The sequence below is a fragment of the Podarcis bocagei genome, assembly GCF_964188305.1.
Source record: "Podarcis bocagei genome assembly, chromosome: 3".
Lineage (NCBI taxonomy): Eukaryota > Metazoa > Chordata > Lepidosauria > Squamata > Lacertidae > Podarcis > Podarcis bocagei.
In genome coordinates, this window is record NC_138127.1 from 63746588 (window position 1) to 63766061 (window position 19474).

The following is a 19474-nucleotide window of genomic DNA, read 5'->3' on the forward strand; positions in this document are numbered from 1 at the left end:
AACAAAAGGGGGGGGGAGGCATTCAGGAGCTATTCAGCACAATAGCTGTATAATCAGTATCATCCAACACAGTTCTGAGTAGTCTGGAGACCACCCCCTTGCCCCAAAATGGAATGTTTGAGACCGGGAAGCACTTTTCCCAAGACCCCTTCACCATCAGATGCTACTGAGCAGATGGAATGGTGATAGAGAAGTATATTGTTGTAGCTGACAATGCTGCCACAGAATAAGACTGCAAATGGGCTCACACCAGCGTTCAGTGAGTCATTATGTGTTTTCTGCCACCTGAACCCTAGATGCCTATTTTGCCATTTCATCATCCTCAGTTCCTCAGGATACCAGTGAGCTGATCTGGGTCAGCAACTAGATGAAGCTCACTGGGGGCTCAGAGACCAGTGCCTCTGTAGGAATGCTGGATAAAAGCATTAAACTCCCCAATGAGAAAGTCAGACACTACTCACATTACTTGGACAATCAAATCTTAGCTTAATAAGCTGAGACATGTACCATCTTTATGAACCCTCAATGCAATCCCGTTACTCCCACTTCACTCCTCCCTTCATGTGAGGAAGTGAGGAAGCTCCTGTTAACCACTGTTTCCACTTCTTAAGCACAAAGTGGAAGCCAACTTTAAACCATCACTTCTTATTCTAGCTGTCTGAAAGCCAATAACTGTAGTTTCCTATTTTGGATGCAACTGTCACCTATGGCTAGCTGCAGCTTCCTGGCTTGACTCTCATAGCAGAAGCAAGAGGCCCAAATGTGGATGCAAAAAACCTCACACATCTCATCTTATTTGATCATTCAAATGTGGCTACTGTCATCTATAACCTTCTCTAACCAACTCAGGAAAAAGGATGGCTCTAGAGAGGAAGTTGGGTGGTGCCTCCTAGTCAAACCCTTGTCCAAAGTTTTCTTGAAAAACTTGTCTCCTGAAGATGGTAATATCATCCAGTGCCAGAATCACTGGGAGACAAACAAGTATGGTGCATGTCCGATTCAAAACAGGTAACACAGTATTTTGCCATCAAGGCTTACCTGGATTATGTAATTTTGGTCAGATATTATCTCCTCAGCTTTCTGCACTAAATTATGAATGATTTGATGAAATGCAGATTCTTTTATTCCACTTAAGGAATGAAGGCAGTTTACAGCAGCTCTTCGTACTTCTCTCACAGGACTTCCCAAATTGATCAGCAAAGCTATGACCACTGGAAAGGGAGAAAAGGAAACAGTTAAAAAAATGATGGTTAAAAATTGTTAAAACAACAACAACTTGCTAACAAACTTTCCATTAGAAATCTCATTTATCTAGCCAATTGCTGCATTTCAGAAACATTCTACCCCATCTTTCTGTTAGCATCCTGATGAACAGTTGTAAATAAATAGGCAAGTAACACAAGGGTGTTGCCTTTGTTCAGGATTTTAGAGTCAGCAGATTTACTGAATTAAGTGCACAGGCTAGGTTTGCATGAAGGTCCTTGCAGATAATTGTCCTCCACAGACTAATTTACATCTCCTTGTCAATACCCACCTTCCAGGTTCCCTCTGTTTCTATGTGCCATGTTTGTCCCCCTAAATCACCCACCTAACTGGGGAGGAAGTCTTGCAAAATATGACAAAAAGACCAGCGCGCAGTACCTGGGGAGTTTGCTGATGCCAGTTGTCTTTTCCTCTGCACAGACTGCGATGCAAGCATGGCGTGCCCGATGTACAAAGCCCGGGTTTGTTGCACGGCATCCATCACAACGTTCAGCTGATTTGAAAGGTTGTAACTGTACGTCCATAAGACTGAGAGGAATCTGAATTCATACTCTGGATTTTTCAAATGTACCTTCAAATTAAAAAAGGAAAGTCCTGAATGTGCGCAGGTGTGCGCGCGCACACACACACAAACCCATCAATCGTTTGTTGCTTTCTTCTGGTTTTGACAGGACGAATGCCTACATTTCATTTTACTGGAACTAACTTACAGCAAAACTTCGACCAAATGAGTACAGTGGTACCTTAGGTTAAGTACCTAATTCGTTCCGGAGGTCCGTTCTTAACCTGAAACTGTTCTTAACCTGAAGCACCACTTTAGCTAATGGGGGCCTCCTGCTGCTGCCGCGCCGCCAGAGCACAATTTCTGTTCTCATCCTGAAGCAAAACTCTTAACCTGAGGTACTATTTCTGGGTTAGCGGAGTCTGTAACCTGAAGCGTATGTAACCTGAGGTACCACTGTATTTTAAATAAATGTATTGAAAGTGCATGAATTAGACTAAAAACCAGAAAAAAAGTTCTAAGATATATGGATTTAAATCGGCTGGGAGGGTGTGGGTGGTGGAGGAAGGGACAAGGTACCTGAAACAGAAGTTTCATCATTGCACGAAAATGATCAGCATAGATTCCCTCACTGGCTCCACGGACCAGAATGTCAAAGAGCTCCAACAGCAGGTGTAAGTAGTTTTTGCTCGCTTCACTTAAAGTTTCAGGGTTCCACCACAACTCATCTGTATGAATGCACAGAAAAAGGGAGCAAAGACTGATCAGAACAGAACAAGGCTTTCTGCAGGCCACAAATCTAGCACTGGTCACCATTCCACGATCCACATTCTTTAGAAAACGATGTGCAGTGCTGCAATGAGCATTGCAATTACAACAGGACTTTTAAAAAAGTATCATTTTGCAACCGAAAAGTCACCTTTCAAAAAGGAATCTGGAGGCAGCAGGCCTTGAATAAAGCTTCTGAGCCAAACGATGAGCAAGACAGAATCTTCTACAGCCACAGCTTCTCCAGCATTTAACTTTTGTATATATGTTGTTAATGCCTCTAAGAGCAGGTCACTGTGAGATGTGAAATCGCAGAGAAATGCCTAAAAATGAAAACACCACTCTTTATATGTAGCAGTTCTCCCTCTGCCTTCATTTTTTTAAAAGAGCAATGCATACCACAAACACCTGTCTTTAAATTCAGAAGCCCCAAATGAATGTTGCTATTCAAAATAAACCTCGAGTTAGTTCTCCTAAAAATTTAATGCATGTTTGGGGATTGCAATGCCTAGTGAAGGAGGGGATGGGCTGGAATACAAGTCCCCGAGCGACTGCATCCGAAAAAAAACATAGGCTTCCTGGGGTGCTAATAGCTTCACTTGAGCTATGCTTTGCTCCACCCATTCCCACTATGACTGGCCACTGCCTTACCTGGCTTTATGTAAAGCATGTGAAGCTCACCAATGCCTTCCATTTGCTTTATCCATTTCTATTCCTGTCTGGCAGCCTGGTTCCAATTCCACTGTGTGCTTCTTTCCCTGAACATGCAACATCTGACTTTCAGGAAAGGACCTCGGTATGCTCCTCTAGCCTACAATTTCCCCTTCCCCTTTCTGCTAGGCACAGGTCTTCCGTCTCACTGCCCAAGGAGCACCTTGCCAAAACCTGCTTGTTTTAGATTAGTTTCAAGCATCGTAACCGTACACCAGTGCAAGTTTAGAGCTGTACTGGAAAGAAAGCAAAAACACTTCTGATTGCAAGCTGAAGTGATACAGGTAAGTCTTAATGAAGCTGCCTACTACTATACAACAGATTTTAGAAGTATCTACCACAGAACTAACATCCCTTCTGTTTCCTGCCTAATTCTCAGTTTCTTTCAGTCAAGCTTACAAACTCAGGAGTCCTCACCTCCGCATGGTAAGTATCTTCAAATTTTTGTACTTTTCTCCTCAAAAGATAGAAGACCTTCAAAGCCAGTGGCAAACGACGCTCTTCTGCTTGCGAACGACTGCAGCAGGACTGGACAAGAACAGAGCTGATAATGTGAGCGGTTATCTTCTGTAGCCCTGAATGAGACTCCTCAGCAATACGGATGAGACCTTCCACCTTGAAAGGGAATGAAAACACAGGTATATGGAAGGTGTTTTAAGAGCATAAAGAATAGCCTGCTGGATCAGGCCAGTGTCCCAGGATCCTGTTCTCACAGATGCCTGTGGCAAGCAGGACCTAAACACTCTCCTCTCCTGAGGTTCTCAGCTACTGGTGCTCAGAAGTGTTACTGTCTCTGACTACGGGCGCAGAGCACAGCCACGATGGCTAGTATCCTTTCCCCTCCATCAATTTGTCTAATTCTCTTTTAAAGTCCTCCAAGTTGGTGGCCATCACTCATATCATTAGTAACCAATCTCCGGAACATGCTCTCTAGGGTAATTCATGAGGCAAACAGTGATAAGCTCTCTTAAAAAGGTATCTGTTTACAAAGTTTCCCTGGAATGTAACTCTTAATTTTTAACATGTCTTTGTACACTGCTGCATTTTATTTGTGAGATACAACTGGCATTTTGCTTTCTTAAGGAAATGTTACTGAACGTTGTTGGATTTTTGTTGCTTTCGTTTTTGTAGAAACTGCTTAGAGCTTTTAAAATAGGAGGTGGTATAATTTTTTAAAATAAATAAATGGCCCGAGGGACCATGGGATGTTGCTGCTGGTCAGAACAGACCATATCAGGGACAATAATTTTGCTCAAGGGAGCTTTGTATATGCTCGCTCTGCATATTTCCTTCAATGTGAGGCAGTGCAAATTGTGCAAAGTAAGCATTCTGTGTCCATCATTTAATCTGGGTTTCAAAACTACAGTTTGCATCTTCCCGATCTATGAGTTGCTTCATTGTGATAATGCCTGTAATCAAGCATCTTTTATATCTACTGGTCATACAACTTAAATAACAGCTTTTTATTTAAAAGAATATCGTCAATTACACACATACCATTTGTAAAGTGAAGGAAGAATCCTCTGAATTTAGGTTCTCTGACAAGAGGCTGATCAGTTTTGCATTAGATGCAGCTATCACGTCTCCTAACTTAGAATCTTTAACCACCTTTTTGAAAGCTATTTCACCAAAAAGCAAAAAATAGCATTAATATATCAGACACAACATCAAAAAACAATATGGTTAAAGACAATGGCAGACTGCCTAAATTCTGCAAAACCTTTGCCTTTTGCATAGTCTTCTTCACTTCATGTTCAAAAATGCAATGTCATTGATGTTTTTCTAAAGTCATATCAACTGTACATTTACCCCTGCCTTTTTCTTACTGTAGGAAGTTATTCCACATTGCCAAAGCCTTTATTCTTTGTATCATGCACACTTTAAAAATAAAATTTTATATTCCCTGAATGCAGAAAATGCTATTGTAAATTTTGTTTGACTATAACCTAAGTTTTTACCGATAAAATGTTTCTGAACAATAAAAAAATACCGTATTTTTCGCTCTATAACACGCATGTAGTTTTTAGAGGAGGAAAACGAGGAAAAAATATTCTAAATGAAACAGTGGATGTATGATTTTTATGGTTCATGCTGTGGCCACAGACATGTGATCTGACAGTGAGTTTGGGGTAGCCCAATGCAAAAATCCTGAGGATCCATGTGGATCCGTGCTTTGTAACCACGTTTTAAGTGGGGAGGGAAGGAAAAGAACTCAAGGGACAAGGAGCTTTTCCGCGGGGAGGAGGGAGGGAAAGAGCACTGTTGCTTTAAAGGTATACTTATACTTTGCCCTGTGCCTGGGTTTTTTTTCCATTTAACAGTTTGCAGCCTTTTCCTTCCGCTCCTTGTTTTGAGGCGGAATAGATTTGAGCAAGTGAGGAGGACTTGGGTTGCAGGGGATTCGCCATTAGCTGTGTAAAAGTGCTCCTCCTTGCAGCCTGAATGATAAGCAGCCACCAGCAGCAATAGAATAGAGCACAAAAAAGCGGTAGGGGCACTAGGAGCCTCATTTCTCTGTTTAGAGAGCGCACAGACCTTTCCCTCCTCCCGTGTAAGCGGCTGCTGCCGGCTTTGCTGCTATGGCTCTCCTTCCCTCCCTCCTTCCTGGCTCCAGGTCGCTTTAAAGAAAGCAAAGTGAGAGCCTCGTAGAGCGTGTAAGTGGCTCCCGCTTTGCCTGACTGACGGCAGCCATGGCTCTGATCCGTGCATTCGCTCCTTAACAAGCACAGGCATTTTCCCTTACTTTCTCGGAGCAAAAAAGTGCGTGTTTTGGAGCGAAATTTACGGTAACTAAAATGAAAACATCTTGCTTCTTTTGGAGCCACATTTTTGGGGCATTTTTAAAAGAAAAATGTAAGTTTGTTATCTTGTGAATAATGCTACCACTGTGAATAATGCTACCAAAAAACCTGTGTCACTTATTTTAGGAACCCATCTTTTTATTTTTAAGGGCTTACCTTCTGGCCAGCCTTTCAGCAAAAGATGTAGGGAGCAAAGACCAGAATCTGCTACACAACGTGCCACTTTCCATTTGGCAGAGTTAGAATTACTGCTGGTTATGACTATAAATGGCAGCGCCTTTAGAACTAATTGGTTTAAGAGCTCCTTATTCTCTTTAAGAATCTCTTCTTTGATTAAAAGGTGTATTGCAGTCTCCAGGATCTTGCACCTAGCACACACATGGAAGGAAGAACAATGGGTATTTTTAGACCACATCTCCAAAATCAACTTTTGCAACACAGTTCCCCTTCCTAAAATATTTTCATATTGGCATGTTATTTAATATGATGGAAGCTGATGACTGCATTGCTGAAGAGCATCTGCTAGCAGAGCTTATTAACACAAGTTTTGTATTGTTTGGAGAAACGTTATGCTCTAAAACACAAATCCCAGTTTCTTGTATTATATGCTTGAAGATATGGAAGATGCTATATATTTAACCCTTTGTTTATTGCTAGGAAACCTGCCACTGCCTCTTTTTGAGTAACTGAATCCTTGGCTCCAATCCAGTGGAAGAAAGAAGGAGGAGATATTTGTCAATTCCCCAGCGCCACCTGCCACACTATTCTGGAGTTTCCCTCTGAAGAAGATGCTGCAGGGGGAAGGGGGAAATCAGCAAATGCCAGAAGAAGTCTCTGTCGGATGGGAACCAGTGAATTCATATTCCTTCAACACACAATGATTCCAGAATAAGGAAGTAACAATATGCCACTAAATCAGCAAAATGTATTGTATAACTTGATCCGCAGACAAGACAAGAAATGAAATGAAATTTGTAAAATAACTAAAATTCTGAGAAGGCATGAAGAGACCCTTAGCAAAGGTTGCCTTTAAAGAATCCAAAAGGGAGCTGTAGAAATAAACACTTACCATTTTTCATCCTTTGAGAGGTCAGCTCTTTCAAAAAGACACAACAGACTGAAGCCAATTTGTTCATCAAAAGTCTTTGAATTAAGCAACCAGGTCTAGAAAAAAGGAACCAGTATAAACCCCCCACATATGCATGGACAAAAACTAGACGCAATTGTGTCGGTCTAAAGCAAAATTTCAGATTTACTAAAAATACTTTTCAAGAAGTGCATTTTATATTCACGGGAAACTGCTTTTGAAGAAAAAACCTAGGGATTTTCTAGATTGCTCTGTGAATATTGTTATTAAACTCCTCTCTTTCAAGGGAGAGAAAAGGAAATCTCTTGAATTTTCATGTTAATTTAGTGGCAAGACAGAACATTGGTCTCCACTAGAACTAAGTGAACAAAGCCATAACATATTAAGAGGATATCTACACCCACAACCTGGAATAATTAACTAAACACTTTAACTCCTGAGCGTAAGAACTGCCTACGTTCTCTCTCAAATGCATTGTGATAGGACTGCAACCTAAGAATAAGCGATGAAACTGAGAACTATCAAACATACTTTAGTATGATATTTATCTTAATGCATGGCCGATACCGAAAAAAGGAATGCTTTTCCAGAAACGCATGCCATCGTAAGTCAGGCAATCACAAATGATAATAAATACCAAGAATTTCTGGGCCCTTGAAGAGATGAAGGCGTACCTCCAATGTACCAAGAGATGACATAATCACATCTAGATTATCATCCTTAAGGCGGGCTAAAATTGCTTCTTCTATAAAGGAGTCGTCAAAGCCTTCCTGAAAAGAGAGGAAGGGCGAGAAATCATCATACAATTCAATTACATTCAAAAGACGTGGACTAATACTTTCAGTAAAACGCCAATTCCAGTTCAGAAGCAGACACAATATTATTTAGATAATTACACATTACTTATGACAGTAAGCTGCAAGACAGATGGTCTATAGAATCACAGTTGTAGAATTCATATGGCAACAGACTGTGTCTAATGACATAATCACAAACTATAATTAGCCAAAGGCTTTTCTGCATTCCCATGATCAGCCTCGCAGTGTTGACTGTACATCATGCTCAACACACAATAATCGGAAAGAGTAAATCATAATAGAAACTCTGCCCCTCTCCAAAATACTAGGCCCAGGAGGAGTGGTGAGAGAACAGTTGACTGCTCATGTTCAGAGGCTAAATTAGGAGGTAGCTTGCATGTTGTAAAACGATAACAAAAGAAGGAAGAAGTCTGATTGGGGAAGAGCTATACAGTCATACCTTGGGTTACAGCTGCTTCAGGTTGTGTTTTTTCAGGTTACAGACCGCCGAAACATGGAAGTACCGGAACCGGATACTTTGGGGTTTCGGCGGTCACGCATGCGCAGAAGCACTAAATCACGCTTTGCGCATAAGCGCCGAATCGCAACCCACAGTGTGGGTTGCAAACATGCAGGTTCAATCCCTGAAATCTCCAGGTATGTCTTCAGAAGATGCTGCCTGAAACCTGGGAGGGCTGTTTCTGGTCAGCGTAGACAATACTGAGCTGGATGGACCAATAGTCTGACACAGCATAAAGCAGCTTCTTATGTTCTAATCACCCATCCCAGTAGTTGTTGACAATGATGGGTTGGATCCAGGCTTGCACTCAGAAGAGGAAGGTAGGATGGGAGAATGAATGTCAATGACCCCTCCTTCCTAATGCAGTGCCATGAAGATTTGCTTCAGGGGTTGGGGAACCATATGGAGCAGTAGGACAGGTGGCACAGGTGGCTTCAGGAGAAAGAGATCAGTGAAAATTGCCTCCCACAGAACTGGAGGTTTTTAAGCAGAGGTTGGATGGTCATCTGTCATGGAGATTTCTGCATTGCAGGGGGTTGGACTAGATGACCCTTCAGGTCATCTACAATTCTATGATTCTATAAATTTCCTCAAGCTCCCCTTGCATCATTGTCCCTTCTGTGAAGGAATAGAGCCCTTTTGTTTGTGAAATGGACACTCTGGATCCAATTAAGCCAGTTTCACCTTTTTACTGACATGAAGAAAACAGAGATTTGACTGTCCCTTAATGTTAACAGATAAATTGAAGAGTCAATGAGATATAAATACTGGGAATTTACCTTTGGTTACTGTAAAGGTACATTTTTCTGTTGCCACCGGCACACTGCTTGCTAAATCAGTTCACATCCTAATTTTTAAAAGTGCAACAAAGGGGGGGGGGACGACCCAAAAGGCAAACAAACCTTTGATGCTTGAATGATTTCTTTCAATTGCTGAACAGCCAGAACTCTGACCGCTGGCTGCGGATGATTCAGGCTAAGCAGCAGAGACGTATCGGAATCTTCTAGAAACTAGAGATACAAATGAAGATTACTTGAACTGCAATCGTGTACCCACTTAACAACAAGTAAGGCCCACTGAACTCAATGGGATCTACTTCTGTGTAGACATACAAAGGATTGAGTGGTTACTGTGTTAGCAATGTATATATTATTCATAATAATTCTGAAAATGCCTTGATTTCATCAATACTGATAAGATGCCATAACAATGCAGTCATCTTTCATTTTACAAGGATTTTTTTTTACCACACACACTGATTATAATGCTGGTATGGAAACACATTTAAAAAGAAGAAATCTCGAGGATCTTTGACTTACCTGGTATTTACCACCACTCATGGAAAGAGAAATAAACTGGTGGAAGAGATCCTGCTCCTTCTGATTTCTAACATCTTTCAGATATTCCTCCAGTACCAAATCTAGTGTTGCAGAATATCTGCCAGAGGCAGAAGAAGAAGAAGAAGAAAATGTTTTTCAGAGAGCATTTTAGGGCAGTCTATTCTCCTGAGTTTCAGGGAAGGTAAAAATTATTTTCAAGGTATTATAAAGACACCGAGCAGTATTCAACAAACTTGATCCCTCAGCGTAAGGACTTTTGGCTGCCAACAGAACTTCCTCTCCCTCTCCTCTGCTCCAGGGGTTCCCCCAGTCACCCAAAGCAAATTGGGGAATGCTGTGAGATGCGTGTATGGGTGAAATCCTTGTGCTAATGGAATGAGTGCATTGGAGACCATATATTATCCTGTATTAAACACTTAATTTAGGGCAATAAGTTATATACATCTAAAACACCGAAGAGATGCTTACTGTAAATCAGAAACTAATCTGTTATCGAGCTATTAAGTCCCTAATACTTTTAGAGCATTAGAACGTACTCAGTGGCTGCACCCAGGCTTTTAAATCCTCTCCCAAAGGAGCATTGTTTTGCATCCACCTTGAAGCCTTATGCACAGGGTAGCTAAAACCTTCCTCTTGAGGAGAGATTTGGGGCAATGAACCTCTCCCTAACATTTGAAAGAGTGCACAAGGGCATAAAATGTAAAGTACCTACACATTTAGGTTACAAATTCAAGGCTCATGTATACTTTCCATGCCCCATGACAGCAGCAACCAGTCTGGTGCCCCCTCCAGATGTTGGACCAATCATTCCTGACTGTTGGCCACTGGCTAGGGATGATGGGAGTTGTAAAGGCCAAGAACATCTGGAGGGGAGCACATTGACCTTCACTGCCCTATGACCCCAGAATACTGACAACAGACATATTGATTTTAACAGGTAACACATCTCTCTCCACTTACTTTCTTTCAAAAAGCCTGATTAGAGGAAGCAGCTGCTTATTCATCTCAGCCATTTTGCCAGGATCAGAGTCACTCTCTAAACCATACGAAATATACCCTTCCAGAAATTTACTGAAGCGGTAAGAAAATGAATAAATTATCACCTTACAGAAATATAACAAGCCATTTACATTTTGACAGTTCTCAATTCATTTCAAAAGCTAGTAATTAGATTTTATTTCCCTTGTGAGCTTCTTCGTTTTAATAGCAAGCCTACATGCAAAGGACTTTTCTCTCTCAGTGCCAAACCTGAATGCATTATACAATTATTTTTATTCACATAAATGCAATGGAACTTAAAATATGAATGTTTTCATTTTCCAAGTTATGGATCTCTGCTTGTGTCTAGAATAGGCAATCTATTCTAGAAAGTCACACTGCAAGATGAAAATGAGTCAAAATCAACCTGATGCTCTCCAGATCACCAAGGACAAGAAATAAACTCACTCAACAGAGGCTAGCTTACCAGGCCAATAAACGATCCAAATCTTTTTCTAAAGGTATACTTGTAACTATCGCTTCTAGATGTTTTATGGAGGTTTCATAACCAACCAAGTCAGATTTCTCTTCCATTTCTGAAAAAGGTAGATAGGATAAATACATTGTAACTATTTTTTTTAGAAAGAAAAACATTTACATTGAAAAGTTCCCTATGCTTAAACTGTACTGGAGCACAAATAAAATTATGCAGTACAGCAGAATGCAGTATTTTCTGTCCTACGTTGGTTTCATGCCCCTGTAAGAAATATCTTGTTTCGCAATGATGGCCAAACTTGGCTCTCCAACTTTTTTGGGACTACAACTCCCATCATCCCTAGCTAACAGGACCAGTGGTCAGGGGTGATGGGAATTGTAGTCCCAAAACAGCTGGAGGGCCAAGTTTGGCCATCACTGCGAGGCTGACTGACCCCAAAATAATTATCGTTCTAAGGGGAAATCAAACACCTGAGCTCCTGTATCTCATTCACAAAAGCAACCACCAGGAATCCATTGACATACCTGTTTTTCCATAAATAACCGATTGAACTAGGTGTGGCAAGAGGTAATGCAAAATTGGACTGACATCGTGAGCTGCTGAAATTTCATGAAGGATGGCAATCACATTGGGAACATTACACAGATAGGTAAACGGCCTGCACAAAAGAGAAAACACCAAAAGCAACCATAAACATGTGTGCGCTCTGAACAGTTTGAAGAGGTTTCATCTGTCAGTCACTTGTTACTAAGCTGTGGACTCAGGGCAGCTGGTTATCTTTGATGAGCCAGGAAATTAGCTGCTCTTGTTCTTCTGCACACGGTAGGAAGCATTCACTCAGGCCAAGCAGTTAAACTGGATTGCTCCAATCAGCTTGCAGTTGCCGCTTCTTTGCAAAATCCTGGGAAATATGCAACAGCATGCAAGCAGCCTGGCCGCTTGCTGGTAGGCAGTCCCACTTTACTGTCCTGCTCTTGCCAATTCTTACAACTTTGCTTACCAGCTGGGCAATGCTAGCCACTCCTCTTAACTACTTGATCAGTGCATCTTGTATGTTGGGGCCTCCTGGAAACAGAGAGCTCAACTTACTTTTTCCCAAGCCCTTCCTCCTTCTGACTCTGTAGCAGGATGATGAGGCAACCTAAACCCTCTTTGATAAGAGAGGGCGTTTTGGTCAAAGTCTTGCTGATTAGCAATGCCAAGGAACGAACCAGAGACACTTCCATTGTCATCTTCACAGCCAACTGGCTTATGATCATGTAAGTTGCTGCTCTGTAATCCACCAAGGTCGACTTCAAACCCTAGGGTGAGAAAAGCAATCCAAAATATTTTTGACAATTTGACAGAGAAACAGGGCAGGTCTTTGGGAGGAGTATTTAACAAAGTATTTTGGAAGACTCACATCTACAAAAACTTTAATGCCTTACCCCATAAATTAAATAATATCCACTTCACAAACAAGGCAGCTCTTGCTTCTGAAAAGCAATCCCAGAACTGGGCTATTGCCAATAAATACAGTAAAATTTCTCACTACCAGGGGCTACAACACTGATTTAACACTTCCAGGTCCCATTGGTGACCTGGAAACACCAGGGATGAGGATTATAAACAGCCTTGTGCTCTCAGGTGGTAACAACACGCCCACCCCAATATATAATACTGTACAATTCAAATACAGGTGGAAAAAGTAATAGCTGAGAGAACTTGAGAGACTGAAAATCATTAAGTATCATTCTCATCTAATGCTGGTGCATCTGGAAACCATGACAACATCAACAGGCTTTCCCTTCAAAGCCAACATTCAACATGCGGCTAGTTAAAACAAGGAAGTCTCTGTTTATCTACTGCAAAATACATGCCCACAAACCAAAACTGTAAATTGAAAGAGCAAAATTAATCACTTCTGGAAAACTGTACCTTTTGGATATAAGGAAGCAGCCTGGAAACTAGAGAGTCTTTTATACTTGCTGCAGCCCCAAGAGCAGACACAATTGTAGAGGCATAAAAAGTAAACAGGACTCTCAATTGTGATAAGTTCCCTGGATATAGTGAAAAGGCCTAGAGAGAGAAGTGAGAAGTGTATTTAGGATAATGATAAAACAAAGGCAAAAACAACACTTGTATGGCATCATTTGCTTTCCATACTGTATTAAGAAAGGTTGGGCTAGCTCACGTACTTGCCAGACAGAGATCCTATACAAGTCACACATGTTTTAGCCGACATTCCAGGATTGCCGGGGTGGACTAGATGACCCCTGGGATTCCTTCCAAACAGGGAGAAGCTCACCACCCTCAAGCACATGTACCAGATCACCAGTTGTTAAGCATGCAAATGGACCCCAGGAAATCCCAATTCCTAACAAGATAATAGTTATTTCCCATTGAGGAATGCCAAACTCCTACTTAAAAGAATGCATTTGCCAGGGAAATATCTTTCATTAGAAGAAAAATAAATAAATCATGAAGGATCAACTAAATGGATCCAATAATTTTATAGTGTGATATTTGGTAAACGCAGCCATTGTTCAGGTCTGCCCAGCATTAGTGGGCTGCAACACAATAACTGCTATTTAACATTTCTAAACAATTTCTCTTTCCTTTCAGTGTTTCACTGAAGTGGTATTTAAACAAATGTGGAGAACATCAAATTGACACTGCCCCGGAACAGCACACCAACCTTTAAAGATTTTGTCACTAGACTGCATATGAAATCCATGAAACCCAGGTCTTTGTAGCAGTGTGTGATCAAAGTTCCCCTTGCAAGAGGGACTCCTGGTTTCTGCAATTGAGGCAAAAAAGAAAGGATCAGAAGAGAAAGACAAAAAATTGTTAATTAAAATTCAGACAGAAAATTCAGAAAACAGTAAGTAGTTCCCATTATCATAAATTCAAGGCACTCTACATCATAGAGAATAATCCTGTATCTAGTTACATGAATCTATGTACCACTGATGCCCATGGTATTTGCAAACATGCCACTAGTTATATGTGTGCAGCCATGTGGCTAAACCTATAATAATAATTTTATTATTTATATGCCACTCATTTCACTGGACTGCCCCAGCACTCTGGGTGGCTATGCATCTGGGAACTCCCAGCAGCGTTGCTGGACCAATCACTTTCATTCTAAACTACCACAAAAGTTTGTTGTGATTATAAGTAAATCAGTGGAAGACTGAACAGGCATAATAAAAATCCTGGTTTATTCTGTTTAATGTCTTGAAAGGTATAGTCAACAATATGGAAAAAGCAAAACTTAAAAAGCAGTGAAAGTATACAGCAGAAATAGGTAATCTGTGGCACTAGGGGTGTTGTTGGACTACAACTCCCATAATCCCAGACCACCAAACACGATGGCTGGGACATCAGATGTCATATTTCGTCCATTGCCCATGCTGGCTAGGCTTGATTGGATTTTGAGTCCAATAATATCTGCAGGCCACAGCTTCCCAGTCCGTGGCATACAGAGAAAAATGAACATAGTCAAAAGGGAACTGTAAGTATGGGGCCAAAAAAGCAAGCCATTCAATTTAGTAAGTCGACTCTGAGCAGGCCCACAACCAACATGCAAAGAAGACAGATAAACAAAGGTATGAGCTCCCCATGAAGTTCCAAGTGTCAAAACCACTGATGAGGTTATGCTGCAGACAACCAGGGATAATACAGTAGAACCTCTACTTACAAACGCCTCCACTCGCAGACGTTCCAAGTTGCAACCACGGCAAACCCGGAAGTAATCAGCAGGTTTGTGCTGGAGCGGCGATCGCCATTCACACCTGTGCAGAAGTGGCGATCGCCATTTGCACATGTGAAGAAGTGGGCAATTGCCACCTGTGCACAATGGCGCCTCTCCCAGCGACCCGTTTCACCATAAGGATGGGTCTCCGGAACGGATTGTGGTCATGAGTAGAGGTTCCACTGTAACAGTAGTAGAAATACAACCACATATATTTATCTTTTGCTACTTCACCTGAATCGGATACAGCCAATGCCACCTTTGAGTTGGGTCACTAATTTTCAGAAGCTGGATAACACGCACAAACAACTTCGTCTCATGATAGGGCAATACACAGCCAATCAAACTGTCCTGGTTGTACAGATGGATATGAAACCTAACAAACAGACATAACACAACCACATGATGAGACATAGGAGTTTCTGTGTCAAATAAATTTATTTCACAATACCTCCTACCAATCACAGTATTGCTCGTCTAGCATGGAGCAGTGCTTGAGACTGATTTGCAAATTGCAGAACACAAGTTCCAGCCTCACACAATATAAAGTGAAAGTTGATTACACATCTCGACTAATGCTATAACCTCTGTTCCCTGAATTGCCCTGGAATATTGCCCTCTTGGGACAATGCTTGTTGTAACTGTCCTGAAGATGTGGGCAGTTTACTATAAACAAGGTTTAGAGGTGCATGAATGGATTACCTGTGAATCAGCCACTCCAGGCACTTCTGCGCTGGTTTGAGCATGAAGTAAGGAGACAAGTGAATCAGGAACAATGAAATATTTTCATCCAGCTGCTGGTTTACTGCCTTTGTTTGGACACTGCGTTCCAAACCTTTGGACTTTTGACTGAAAAGTGTCGGCTGAAAAATCTCAAAGCAAGGATCAATCCCCATCAGCTCATCTAGCCCAGTGCACCCTAGGAAAGATATTGGAATACTTTCAGTACATCACACAGTTTTACGAACCTGTCCAGTCAGTGACAAATCATTCTATGCAAAGGATCCCTGGCGATGAAGCCACATGGGGCAAATAATGCTTGATCCAGCAAATGCACACATACAGCTAATTCACATTGGCCAGAATCATAAACCGGGTGTTACTTTCTCCACGCAGATGCAGTGTAGAGCCATGGAGCAATTTACTGATATCTGCACAGGCTCAAGGTACAAGCAACACAATTGTATTTATTATATTTACATTCTTCTTTATAAGTGAACTTGGTTTCTACTACATTGCATTGTTCTTTTTATCATCCCAGAACCAATTAAATTGCAATCTCTCACAAGATTTATGCAACACAAGTTTCTTGTATGTTTCTCCTTACACAGTGCAAAAATGGGTAATGATACTGGCTACAATTAGCAAGGACCTTAAGGCTGTTGCTTATATGAGGGGTGGTGCTGGGGATGGGCTTTCACTATTGTGTCAGATATAAAGGTAAAGGGACCCCTGACCATTAGGTCCAGTCGCAGACAACTCTGGGGTTGCAGCGCTCATCTCACTTTACTGGCCAAGGGAGCCGGCGTACAGCTTCCGGGTCATGTGGCCAGCATGACTAAGCCACTTCTGGCAAACCAGGGCAGTGCATGGAAACGCCGTTTACCTTCCCGCCAGAGTGGTACCTATTTATCTACTTGCACTTTGACGTCCTTTCAAACTGCTAGGTTGGCAGGAGTGTCAGATATAACAGGAGTGTAATACAGAATGCCCCTAATTTGTTATTAAACATACAACCTGAATTAAACAGCTATCGAAATAATGTTTATTTTCTTCTCACAACTGAAAGGTTTTATTTCTCTCAGGCAATTAACCTTGTTCAGAGTCCACAAATGCATTCACCAGTGGTGAGCATATTCTGTGCTAAGCAGACATATGGTCTTTCACTGAGTCCAAACTGAAAGGTGCATTTCTGATTTCATGCTCTATTTTGGAGAAACGATGCTTGACCCCTGTTTCTGATAACTCCAAAACTTAAGCCAGCATGAGAGACAATATCTTCTTTCTCCGTAAGTGAAGACAGTTAGCAGTAACCACAAATTTTGGCTGGTTGCATAGGCCAGCCAAATTTATTGACCCCTCAGGCATCATACAAGACTGTGTTCTTAAGCCCCTCACTTACCTATTGCAAAAAATGTATCCCTGTCAATATTGGCAGCTTCCTTACAGTCAAACAGTAGTGATGCTACTTCACTTCGAGACAAGAGACTGGGGTCATTCTGAGGGAGCGCAAGGCGCTTCAGCTGGTGAGCGAGGGATGTCATTTTTTAACCCTGTGGGGAGGGAAGTCAAAGGTTTTAACAGATCTAGGAAGTATTAGATAAACCAAAATCTATCAAAAGAATCTATAGTTTTGTACCAATTTGCCTCCTACCAAAATCATAAGTAGGTTGCACCAATTTTGGCCGATGCTAAAAGCCACCATGAATAGCTAGCTACAGAAGGGCATAGGAGCCTGCTAAACAACAACAACAACAGTGAAGCAGCATAGGAGTTAAGAACACCTGTCATGAATTGAAGTTGTCAAAATATTCAAACCTTGGCTCAGTCATTAACTCACTGGGTGATTTCAGCAAGACACTAACTCTCCATTTCCGTCACCTCACCCTGTTTCCATATTTGTAATAAAGGCACTTCCAACTTACCTTGCAGCATTATTGCAAATATTACTGAGATAATGGTCAAGGTTAGCTAAACCAGGTACATGGAAATTGTGGCCCTTCTGATGTTTATTGGACTACAGCGTCCATCATCCCTGATCATCAGCCATGCTGGCTACAGCTGTTGGCACGAGGCCTCCCAACAAGAGATTCTCTATCCTTATTGCCATGCAAATTGCCACTAAGTATGAACTCATACATACATGTTCATCGGTTATACACACACGAGATTGTCATCACGGGGAAATGCGATAGAGGAACATAATTACTGTACAATACTTTAAAATGGGGACAGCTTACAAGTCTAGCTTCCTTCCTGAGTGAGGAAACATCACTTGATGGGTAGTCATGCACGAATATGTTTGTGAACCTCCCCATCCCGCACTTACAAGGAATCAAGCCCTATTGAACACCACCTTCAGCTCTTAATTCAAGTTAAACAAGCATAGGACCAGGCTATACCTTCCACCACAGTCTGCGGTGTTCACACCTTTCCGGACCTACAACCATCGGCTACGCTCTGTACATGACCTATAAGGTAAAGGACCCCTGGACGGTTAAGTCCAATCAAAGGCGACTCTGGGGTTGCAGCGCTCATCTCGCTTTCAGGCTGAGGGAGCTGAAACCAGAGCGCACAGAGACACCATTTATCTTCCCACCGCAGCAGTACCTATTTATCTACTTGCACTGGCGTGCTTTTGAACTGCTAGCTTGGCAGGAGCTGGGACAGAGCAACAGGAGCTCACCCCATCGTGGTGATTTGAAGCACCGACCTTCTGATCAGCAAGCCCAAGAAGCTCAGTGACTTAGACCACAGCGCCACCCATGCCCCTTACATGACCTATAACCACTAAAAGGACACACTCTCTGTCCATATGCATTGCAACCTTCTCCCCAACCCCTTCTTCCTATGCTATGAAGCCAGAGTTGGGGCTTGAGAAAGATGGACTGCAAAGAAAAAACTGGCCGTGAAAAATGGCAGATACTAAGAGCACAGCAAAATGCAAATGAATGACAAATATTCCATAGTCAATAATGAAAGTGGGCCTGCAATTAATATAATGAATCAAGACTCAGTCGTAGCTCTTCAGCGACTGATCAAATGTTGCAGTGCTGCACGAGCAGCTGAGCTTCGAAAGGCAATGGGAGACCCGGGAAGAAAGGAGCTCAACTCTTCACGGTATCTGAAGTCGCTGCCTGTTCCGACAGAGCTTCGCGCTGAGAGAAGGCAAGATCTCGAGCGGAAAGGACTAACCTGGGATGCTGCCGGTTCCCACGGTGCTTCTTTTTCTTTTCCCTCCACGTGGGAAGGTCCACCAGGTGTTTCACCTATGACCCGGAAGCGAGAGCGGGGGAAGCGTGCTTCCGCTTCCGTCGTTAGAGGGTAATGGCAAGGGTAACGGAGCCGGCGTCTTTCCCTTCCTCCCACCCGGTCTTTGCTCTCTGCTGCCCCCGCGAGGCGTCCGGCCGCCACGTGGCCGACTGACGCTACTGAGAAGGGAGGAATTAATCAAGGGGATGCGCAATAAATTCAGCTTTGTTTGGGGACTCCGCTTGCTTATTTATTTATTATCCATAGTTAACGTGAAATCTGAAAGACAACATTGGTATACCGTTTTCATTTGGCAGAGGAACTTTTTTTGTATGTGTGTGTGTTTGAAACATCTCATTTGCTTCAGTCGGTAAAACCTATCAGAGTTGCTGGGCTTAGCCCACCACCGTGCTTTGCCTACTGTCATTTTTATTCTTTTTGCTGCCAAAAAAGGGTAGGATTTTTTTGAGGAAGGGTGAAAAAACTACTTGAGGGGCCGGATT

At 42.1% G+C, this 19474-nt stretch overlaps 1 protein-coding gene across 1 annotated transcript in view; it reads right to left on the bottom strand.

The window, feature by feature from the left end:
• Positions 1 to 19078, bottom strand: part of HEATR1 (HEAT repeat containing 1) — a 38308-nt gene extending 19230 nt beyond the window's left edge. Inside the window, exons 1-21 of the mRNA XM_081186850.1 lie at positions 18915 to 19078; positions 17122 to 17272; positions 15702 to 15918; positions 15234 to 15375; positions 13941 to 14042; positions 13181 to 13321; positions 12353 to 12564; positions 11788 to 11921; positions 11255 to 11363; positions 10750 to 10860; positions 9769 to 9886; positions 9352 to 9459; positions 7807 to 7902; positions 7115 to 7209; positions 6202 to 6413; positions 4742 to 4863; positions 3662 to 3859; positions 2685 to 2856; positions 2345 to 2493; positions 1642 to 1834; positions 1039 to 1211 (exon numbers count right to left, since the gene is read on the bottom strand). Coding sequence (XP_081042976.1) covers positions 1039 to 1211; positions 1642 to 1834; positions 2345 to 2493; positions 2685 to 2856; positions 3662 to 3859; positions 4742 to 4863; positions 6202 to 6413; positions 7115 to 7209; positions 7807 to 7902; positions 9352 to 9459; positions 9769 to 9886; positions 10750 to 10860; positions 11255 to 11363; positions 11788 to 11921; positions 12353 to 12564; positions 13181 to 13321; positions 13941 to 14042; positions 15234 to 15375; positions 15702 to 15918; positions 17122 to 17263 — 2946 coding nt within the window. The 5' untranslated portion in view covers positions 17264 to 17272; positions 18915 to 19078. The remainder of the gene's footprint in view (positions 1 to 1038; positions 1212 to 1641; positions 1835 to 2344; positions 2494 to 2684; positions 2857 to 3661; positions 3860 to 4741; positions 4864 to 6201; positions 6414 to 7114; positions 7210 to 7806; positions 7903 to 9351; positions 9460 to 9768; positions 9887 to 10749; positions 10861 to 11254; positions 11364 to 11787; positions 11922 to 12352; positions 12565 to 13180; positions 13322 to 13940; positions 14043 to 15233; positions 15376 to 15701; positions 15919 to 17121; positions 17273 to 18914) is intronic.
• Positions 19079 to 19474: the final 396 nt, after the last annotated feature.